Consider the following 10,745-nt stretch of genomic DNA (forward strand, 5'->3'; position numbering starts at 1 on the left):
GACTATAGACTAGACTATAGACTAGACTATAGACTAGACTATAGACTAGACTATAGACTATAGACTAGACTATAGACTATAGACTAGACTAGACTATAGACTAGACTAGACTATAGACTAGACTATAGACTAGACTATAGACTAGACTATAGACTAGACTACTATTGACTGGACTATACTCTAGATAATAGGCGATAAATCATTCCATAAATTTTAACCCAGAATTACTATTAAGACAGATCAGTTCCTAAATCTGTTGACAATTATTATAACAAAGTTCATCTAAGCTCAGTTAAGTTCGTAAGCCATCGTCATAGGCTCGGTCATGGTCGTTTATGGCAAGCAAGTGTATATAGTTTGTGTGTGTGTTTGAATATAAGTAAATATTTTAATTAAGTTACAGATTGTTTTTGTTGCTTCCATTTCTTTATGACTTTGTTGTCTGCATGTGGATTTTGTGTTAGATTCAGTAGTCAAACTTTTGTTTTAGCTGTTTTTTTTTCAGATATTGTTATAATTATTTCTTTTTTTCTACTCTCTTTTTGTTTCTTTGTTAGTTGTGCCACAATAGTTTTTTTTAATTAATGCAGTTGCCATTTGCCTAGTTTTTGTTTTATTTAAATACTTAGTTGTTGTTTTGTTATTACAACCGTATTATATTCAATTTGTGCAGAAAAAAGAAGATAAAAATCAGTTGAAAAAAAATTTTATAAAAGGATTATTATATCGTTTTTTTTTTCTTTTTTGTTTTGTTAATATATATTTTTTTTTTTTTGCAAAGTTGTACTCAGTCACTAATTAAGTTATAAGCTCGAGTGTGTGTTACGTTAGTGTTAATGCTGCATAAATTGTTATTTTGTATTGAAGTTTTAGTCAAATTTGTTATTTACATTTTTGTTAAAAGTTTATTTATTTTTTTCTGAGTTTATAATTTTCTTTAGAAATTGGGTCATTGCAAATGAAAGGTGCTAATGTGGTTTGGTTTTATGTTCTTAACTAAAGCTGACCCAGTTTTTTGGTTAGATTTGAGATACATACATTAATCAAATAACTATAAGCTCATACAAAACTATTTTAGTATGTACTTAGATTTAAATTTTACCAGAAGCTTCCTCCTTCGAATAATTGTGATTTAATAGCTAAAAAAACAACTTTTGAATCAGCATTTTAATGCGACGGTGCATTGAATGCAAGACCTTATACTTTTGCTTACAAATAGGAAATTAAATAAGAAATTACCAATGTGGTAATCAAAGAAGTAATCGAAGAATTCTAGTCTATAGTCTAGTCTAGTCTATAATCTAGTCTATAGTCTAGTCTATAGTCTAGTCTATAGTCTAGTCTATAGTCTAGTCTATAGTCTAGTCTATAGTCTAGTCTATAGTCTAGTCTATAGTCTAGTCTATAGTCTAGTCTATAGTCTAGTCTATAGTCTAGTCTATAGTCTAGTCTATAGTCTAGTCTATAGTCTAGTCTATAGTCTAGTCTATAGTCTAGTCTATAGTCTAGTCTATAGAGTAGTCTACAGCCTAGTCTATAGTCTAGTCTATAGTCTAGTCTATAGTCTAGTCTAGAGTTTAGTCTATAGCCATCCTACCATTCATACTAATTACAATATTTGCTTTAGGCCACTCTTATAGTAAATGTTGGATTGAATAACGGTAAAATTACTTCCATTAATTGATTTATCATATATAATCGTCTAAACACTTGTAAACATAACAATTTAAAACTTTTTGATTAAACTATTTATCAAGTTTCCATAAATGTTTCAAAGTAATTTAAAACTTTAGGATTTTTTTAATATATTGAATAATTAAATTTATACATAATTTCCACAATCTATCCATTTAAAGGAATTTACAAAAAAAAACTGACTCTAGATGACCCATTTTTATCAATAGCAACTAAAACTTGTTTAATTCACTACACACACCCGTAGTTCATAAAACACTATATTTAATTTGATATTAAAAGTAACATTTGTTGAACCACAGCTGTTGACCAGTGTCTTAGCTTTATTGGATTGTTACTCTCACTTTTAATTTTACTCTTTCTTCTGTTTTCTGCTGCTGCTGCTCACTTTCTTGAGATCGAAAACAAAAGCTGGAGATTTTAAAGGTCACACGAAGCTGTAAACGGGTTTGTTGTAATTAATTCAGCGGTTGCAATAATGTTGAATATGTGATTGCCGAATATTATTTAATACTTAGTTGCTGGAAGGCAGACACTCGTGTGGAGAAAACTATGTGTGATTTTTTGTAAAACAATCTAAATCAAGCGATTTCATTTAGCACAGGCAGTAATCTTGATGAAATATTCCTCATACTAATGTGTCTTCTGTGTTTACTGAGAAATTGTATAGTGAAGTATGGTCGTCCTTGGGTCAGATTTAATAGTCCCAATACAAGTTCTCATTCATAAGTTCACTTTAAACATCATAATTTGCTTTCAGGTATAACGATGAAATTCTTCATCATTAAGTTTCTTAGATATTCAATATATTTCTAGAGCTAAATCAGTAATTAATCTGAATAAAGTATTTCTAGGTATGCATCAACTCGTCCAGAATTCATAAAGACATAAAATTGAATTAAAAGGATATCAGAAAATTTAAAACTATTCCGAAGTTAGTAGTCAACTAACATTGTGACAATCCGCCCTACACACGAGTTTTTTTCTGAAGTCATGAGTTAGGTAGTTAGTTAGTTTATTAGTTAATTAGTTAGTTATTTAGTTAGTTAATTGGTTAGTTAGTTAATTGGTTAGTAAGTTAGTTAGTAAGTTAGTTAGTTAGTTAGTTAGTTAGTTAGTTAGTTAGTTAGTTAGTTAGTTAGTGACAATCCGCCCTACACACGAGTTTTTTTCTGAAATCATAAGTTAGGTAGTTAGTTAGTTTATTAGTTAGTTTATTAGTTAGTTAGTTAGTTAGTTAGTTAGTTAGTTAGTTAGTTAGTTAGTTAGATAGTTAGTTGGTTAGTTAGTTAGTAAGTTAGTTAGTTAGTTGGTTAGTTATTTAGTTAGTTAGTTAGTTAGTTAGTTAGTTAGTTAGTTAGTTAGTTAGTTAGTTAGTTAGTTAGTTAGTTAGTTAGTTAATTAATTAGTTAGTTAGGTAATTTGTTATTTGTTAGTTAGGTAGTTAGTTAGTTAGGTAGTTTGTTATTTGTTAGTTAGGTAGTTAGTTAATTAGTTAGTTAGTTAGTTAGTTAGTTAATTAGTTAGTTAGTTAGTTAGTTAGTTAGTTAGTTAGTTAGTTAGTTAGTTAGTTAATTAGTTAGTTAATTAGTTAGTTAATTAGTTAGTTAGTTAGTTAGTTAGTTAGTTAGTTAGTTTGTTAGTTTGTTAGTTTGTTAGTTAGTTAGTTAGTTAGTTAGTTAGTTAGTTAGTTTGTTAGTTAGTTAGTTAGTTAGTTAGTTAGTTAGTTAGTTAATTAGTTAGTTAATTAGTTAGTTAGTTAGTTAGTTAGTTAGTTAGTTAGTTAGTTAGTTAGTTAGTTACTTATTTAGTTAGTTAGTTAGTTAGTTAGTTAGTTAGTTAGTTAGTTAGTTAGTTAGTTAGTTAGCATTTGTTAATGTTCCACACCTAATTCCTTAACCCCAAGTGTACTTGTCTCACTTGAACTACTGAATACCACAACCTACCACAACAATATTTTCTTCTTTTTTTGTTTTTGTCTTATGATTTTGTTGATCTTGTGTTGAGATAACAATGAGATTAAAAGACAGTCTTTCTCTGACTTTAGCTCTCTTCCTCTTTTTCGTTAATGCTCGTTATAACGAGTATTTTGGAAACATAGCAAAACTAAAAAGCAAAACATTTTGTATGTTTCCTGACTTTTTATTTTGATCAGACTAAATATATGTTTTTATTAAATGTTTGAATTTGATCATAATGTTGTTGTTTGTTGTTAATGTTGTTTTTGTTATTATGTGAACTATACTACAATTAAAACTTAAACTGGTTGTTGGCTTAAATATATAAAGTTGTAGTGATGATGATGGTAGACGCTAGATCGGTCGCTTAGTCGATCGCACATGTTATTGTTTTTGTTGTTGACGCTGCTCTTCGTTTTTGTCGTATGCGATGCTTTTGTAATTTTTCGTATCGAATAAAATATATGAATGAGTATCTCTGGTTTGTAGTACGAATATTCGTTTTTCGGGTTTCTCTTGTTGTTATTGTTGTTGGTTTTAGTGATTTTTCGCTTACAGCATTAAAGTGGTAGTTGTTAGTGTTTGTTGTAAACATGGGTTTGTTTTGGCTGCTTACATAACACCCCTATGCAGCGTAGTGGCACTACAGTTAAGAGCTGTATAAATGTACCGCTCTATGACAGCTAACGCATCATTTGTGGTTTGACACCGTACAGGAACTTACATACCCATTCCCCGACTTTGGATTTTGGATTTAATTTTTTTAAAGTTTTGTAAAAATTACAAAACCCGGAGGTGTTCAAACAAATCACAAATAAGTAAAGCAAATAAAGGAAGTTTGTGATTTTCAAATTTAACAAAATGGCAAAGTGGATTATTGTGAGTTGTAAAAAATAAAAAAAATTAAAGTGATTAAATGAAAAATTGTTAATTATTTTGTTCTATAGTTATCTGTTTTGCTGGTAGCCAGTAGCGTGTGTTATGGTAAACCGACCTTTGGCAAGGAACATGTTCACATTAGAATACATTTGCCCGAGTCTGGTGGCGGTGATCATGGCGGACATATAGAGCATCATGGTCACGGAGGTGGTCATGGTGGTGATATTATTGGTCCTCTGCATGGTGGTCTATTAGGAGGTGGAGGCTTCAGTCATGGAGGTGGTCATGGCGGTGCTGCTGAGCATACTGTTATCATTCAAGATGCTGGTGGTCATGGTGGCGGCCATGGTGGTGGTTTCGGAGGTCATGGTCATGGCGGCGGCGGCCATGGTGGTCATGAAACTGTAATCATTGCTGAGGGTGGCAGCCATGGTCATGGTGGTGGTCATGGCGGTGGTTTCGGTGGCTACAGTGCTGGAGGTCATGGTGGCGGCGGTCATGGTGGTCACGAAACTGTTATTATTGCTGATGCTGGAGGTCATGGTAGTGGTGGTCATGGTGGATTTGGTGATTCTGTAGGCTATAGCGCTGGTGGTCATGGCGGCGGCGGCCATGGTGGTCACGAAACTGTTATTGTTGCTGATGCTGGCGGTCACGGTGGTCATGGTGGCAGTTTCGGCGGTTCAGGTGGTTATAGCTCTGGCGGTCATGGTGGTGCTTCCGAACACACTGTTATCATTCAAGATGCTGGTGGTCATGGCGGTCATGGTGGTTATGGCGGTGGTCATAGCTCCGGCGGTGCTGCTCATGTTAATACTTATGCTGTTATTCAAGAAAGTGCCGGTGGTCATGGTGGTTATAGCTCTGGTGGCGGTCATGGTGGCGGCTATTCTTATGGTGGCAGCTCCGGTGGCGGTTATAGTTCTGGTGGTCATGGCAGTTCCCACTCAGCTGCTAATATTGCTGCTATTGCCGCTACTTCCAGCAGTTCCAGTTCTCACGGTTATTCCTCAGGTGGTGGCTACTCCTCTGGTGGTGGTGGTTATTCTTCAGGAGGACATGATGATTCCGCTAAAATTGCTGCCATAGCTGCTGCTTCCTCATCTTCCGGTCATGGTGGTTACTCTTCCGGCGGTGGCTACTCCTCTGGAGGTGGTTACTCTTCTGGTGGTCATGATGATTCTGCTAAAATTGCTGCCATAGCAGCTGCTTCTTCATCTTCCGGTCATGGTGGTTATTCCTCAGGCGGTGGTTACTCCTCAGGTGGTGGCTACTCCTCAGGTGGTGGTTACTCTTCCGGTGGACATGACGATTCTGCTAAAATTGCTGCCATAGCTGCTGCTTCCTCGTCTTCCGGTCATGGTGGTTACTCATCCGGTGGCTACTCTTCCGGCGGTAGTGGTGGCGGCTACTCTTATGGCGGTGGTCACGATGATTCTGCCAAAATAGCTGCTATTGCTGCCTCTACCTCTTCGTCTCACGGCAGTTCAGGTGGTTATAGCTCCGGCGGCAGTTATGGCGGCGGTGCTAGCAGCTACAACTCCGGCTGGTCTTCGGGCGGTGGTTCTTCTTATGGTACTAGCGGCGGCTGGTCTGCTTCAGGCAGTGGTGGTGGTGGCTGGTAATATTTACGCGACCACTTATCATTATAAGTCTAGTCCATTTTTTTCTACCACACATGCACACGCTCTCTTTGAACAAAAACCACAAAATTTTTTCTATGATCATTTGTCATGTTCATCATAAATTTTATTTAAGACATTTTTTTTTTCAATTCTTCTTAATTTATAAAACACATTTTGTATATTATTATTATTTTATTATAATTTTATTTTATCTATTGTAAATATTTATGAAACAATAAAATGTATTTTTTATATAAAAACAAAAGAATTTTATTTATTTTTGCAATTTTATAAAAAAAAAATTATTTTTCACAAAATAATTTTTTTTTCCAAAATTACATTTTTTACCAAAAAATTATTTCTTAATCAAAAATTGAGTTTTTTACCAAAAATTTATTGTTTATATCAAAAATCTAATTTTTAATTAAAAACTAATTTTTTATCTAAAATTTTAAATTTCTTAAAACAAAAAATTAAATCGAAAAAAAAATATAAATATTGTTCTAACTAACTAACTAACTAAATAACTAACTAACTAAATAACTAAATAACTAAATAACTAAACAACTAAATAACTAAATAACTAAATAACTAAATAACTAAATAACTAAATAACTAAATAACTAAATAACTAAATAACTAAATAACTAAATAACTAAATAACTAAATAACTAAATAACTAAATAACTAAATAACTAAATAACTAAATAAATAAATAACTAAATAACTAAACAACTAAATAACTAAATAACTAAATGACTAAATAACTAAATAACTAAATAACTAAATAACTAAATAACTAAATAACTAAATAACTAAATAACTTAATAACTTAATAACTAAATAACTAAATAACCAAATAAATTAATAACTGAATAACTAAATAACTAAATAACTAAATAACTAAACAACTAAATAACTAAATAACTAAACAACTAAATAACTAATTAACTAAATAACCAAATAAATAAATAACTAAATAACTAAATAACTAAATAACTAAATAACTAAATAACTAAATAACTAAATAACTAAATAACTAAATAACTAAATAACTAAATAACTAAATAACTAAATAACTAACTAACTAACAAACTAACTAACTATCTAACCAACTAAGTAAATAACTAACTGCCTAACTAACTAACTAACTAACTAACTAACTAGGTAGCTAACTAACTAAATAACTAACTGTTTAACTAACTAACTAGATAGCTAACTTACTAACTAACTAACTAACTAACTAACTAACTAAGTTACTTACTAACTAACTTACTAACTAACTTACTAACTAACTTACTAACTAACTTACTAACTTACTAACTAACTAACTAACTAACTTACTAACTAACTAACTAACTAACTAACTAACTAACTAACTAACTAACTAACTAACTAACTAACTTACTAACTAACTAACTAACTAACTAACTAACTAACTAACTAACTTACTAACTAACTAACTAACTAACTAACTAACTTACTAACTAACTAACTAACTAACTAACTAACTAACTAACTAACTAACTAACTAACTAACTAACTAACTAACTAACTTACTAACTAACTACCTACCTGTCTATCTGTCTGTCTGTCTGTCTGTCTGTCTACCTATCTATCTATCTATCTATCTATCTATCTATCTATCTATCTATCTATCTATCTATCTATCGATCTATCTATCTATCTATCTATCTATCTATCTATCTATCTATCTATCTATCTATCTATCTATCTATCTATCTATCAAATCAAATAACTAACTACTGATGGTACCTTCTTTGTATCTCTCAGACAATCGTCGAAGTTATATCCAAGTATCTTGGGAATGATATTTTTCCGGAACATAACATTCCTCTGGAAAACTTTTGAAAAATGAACACTGAACACTTTGATGCCAATTAACAATTTCTTTGCATGAAAAGGAGCTCGAAAGTGTAGTGAATTTAATTTAGTATACATCCTCCTATCAAACCTGCCAAACCTAAGTCAACTAACAAATTTATAAATTAATTAACTAATTATTTAACTAAATTTATATTTACCTATAAAAAAAACAATTTAAATTTGCTTCCTTTAGCTGTACTTGAGTTCAAATTTAATTAAACAATTATGGTATAGATTTAGTGTTAAATTATAAAAATAATAAACATCGTAAATGTTCTGTATTTAAGGTTGCATCGAGTATTTTACCAAACCTTCTATTAAAACCATTTATACAAATGTATATAGTGCACTTTATCATTTAAGTAAATTGAAATTTACCTCGATAGATACTACATCTACAATAGGTAGGTTCACAAAAAAAATTAACTAACATTATATAATTATATCTTTATAAAAAGGACATTTTGTCCCTTTATATGTTTACAATACGAAAGGAGTCTTAGTAATAACCTAGCAATTATTGTATTTGTTATACCCTACACCACTTTAGGAGGGTATATTGGGTTTGTGCTGATGTTTGTAACATACAAAAATGTTCGTCCTATACACACCTTAATCATTTTCTGATTCTATTAAGCTATGTCCGTCCATCCGTCCGTCTGGCTGGCTGTTAATGTAAACTTTGTGCGCAAGGTACAGGCCGCAATTTTCAAGATAATTGGATAAAATTTGGCACACACGCTTCTTTTGGCCCAAGGACGAAGCCTATTGGTTAAAATCGGTCCATTATTTCGACTAGCCCCCATACAACCGTACCCCCCAAATAGGGCCTTTTGGCTTATAATTAATTTATACGATCTATTATGTTAACAAAATTCGACAAAACTTAGTTTTTTAGAACTTTAAATGGCACTAACGATTTTCGTAATGATCGGGCTTCATTTGACCCTATCCCACATACAAACTCCCCTTCAGAAAATGACTTAAAGGTCAAAATTCACTTAAAAACACTAATAACACTTTTAAATTATACATAAATAATATTGAAGAAGACTTAACTAGCCCTACCAACATTTTTAAGGATAGGGCCATATTTTGCCCTACTACCCTTTAAGCCCTCTTAAAAAAATATCTTTTTTTGCCAAAAAAAAGTAAAAATAATCCGAAATAAAGTTAAAAAACAAACCAAATGCTTTATTTTTTTAAATAATCCCCATTTTTAACATAGATACTGACTGGTGTAGGGTATCATATGGTCGGCTACGCCCGACTATACATTCATACTTGTTTTTATTTCTTTTTTGTTCTTAATGGTAGATGGATGTATTTCCAATTTTTCAAACTTTTGCATTTCGTTTATGTCTCATGCCTGTCACTGTGGGTTGTTCTATTATCCTTTCAATTCAATATGTACTTAACAGTCAATGTTAAAGGTGCATAATGCATATTGGTCAAATATTTAAAGGAAAACTTAAAGAAATATTTGGTCATAAGGATATCGCCATTTTTCTCCATTAAATTTGAAATAATAAATGTAAATCACATTTGTATTAAGTATATAACTTGACTTATGTAACTTTGATTTGTTCTAACATAAATGTTCTAAAACATGTTTATTTCATTAAATATTTGATAAATGTGCTAAAAGTAACATACATAGTAATTTTTTTCTTATCAATTATTTATGTTGAATAAATTCGTATCGTGTTAAAATGACAAAACAAAACGTCACAAAAAAGTGTAAAAAATCTACGAATGTATGTATATATGTAACTATAACAAAAAAAGGAAACCCCAACTTGGTTTGACGTCCTTCAATGACGTTGTACAAATGCAAACTCAATTTAATTTGACACGTATGTTGTTGCTCTTACTTTATTTCTTCGTTTTCATACTATCACTAGCTGTAGTGGGTGTTAATAGTATTGAGGTAAATTGGCTTGTCATTTGGTTTGCAAAATAGGTGTCAAAATCATTTAAATTTTTTTTTTATTTTGCTTTATATGTATATATAGTTTTTTAGATTGTGTTTACCCTTCGATCGTTCTCAAGAAGTGTTTAATATCATTGTTAACGTTTTTGTTGTCAATTTTACTGTTGCATGTCAAACACATCATGAAAATATGTTTTACCAACTTATATGAGAGATGAGCTTGAATATGATGTGTCTAAGTGTTACATATACGCACGTTAGAATGTCACAAGCAGTTGTCAATTATTTTAAGAGATCAGATGAAATTGGAAACAACAACATTATATACATACATATATGTATATGTCAGGTGTGTGATTGTGATACTTAAAAAGTAAATAATATACTATAAACTAGAATATGTACTAGATTACAAACCAGACTATAACCTAGACTATAGTCTAGACTATTGAATACAATGTCAACTAGGCAAACTTAAGACTAGACTATAGACTAGAATAAAACCAGACTATAAACAGGAATATAGACTAGATTATAAACTACACTATAGGCTATACAAAAGACTATAATATAAACTATAGACTATAAACTAGACTATAGAATATACTATAAACTAGACTATAGACTGGACTATAAACTGGACTATAGACAAGACAATAAACTAGACTATAGACTAGACTATAGACTAGACTATAGACTAGACTATAGACTAGACTATAGACTAGACTATAGACTAGATTATCGACTAGACTATAGACTAGACTATAG

At 31.1% G+C, this 10,745-nt stretch overlaps 2 protein-coding genes across 6 annotated transcripts in view; both read left to right on the forward strand.

Moving 5' to 3' along the window:
* LOC111687716 (sodium channel protein 60E) overlaps positions 1-10,745 on the forward strand; it is a 153,531-nt gene that overhangs the window by 52,525 nt on the left and 90,261 nt on the right. The window lies entirely within an intron of this gene.
* LOC111678188 (glycine-rich cell wall structural protein 1.8-like) lies at positions 4,340-6,230 on the forward strand. Its single transcript, XM_023439454.2, has 2 exons — positions 4,340-4,532; positions 4,601-6,230. The coding sequence occupies exons 1-2, from the start codon at positions 4,515-4,517 to the stop codon at positions 6,155-6,157; spliced, it is 1,575 nt and encodes a 524-aa protein (XP_023295222.2). The 5' UTR covers positions 4,340-4,514; the 3' UTR covers positions 6,158-6,230.

The sequence above is a fragment of the Lucilia cuprina genome, chromosome 6, assembly GCF_022045245.1.
Source record: "Lucilia cuprina isolate Lc7/37 chromosome 6, ASM2204524v1, whole genome shotgun sequence".
In the NCBI taxonomy this organism is placed as follows: Eukaryota; Metazoa; Arthropoda; class Insecta; order Diptera; family Calliphoridae; genus Lucilia; species Lucilia cuprina.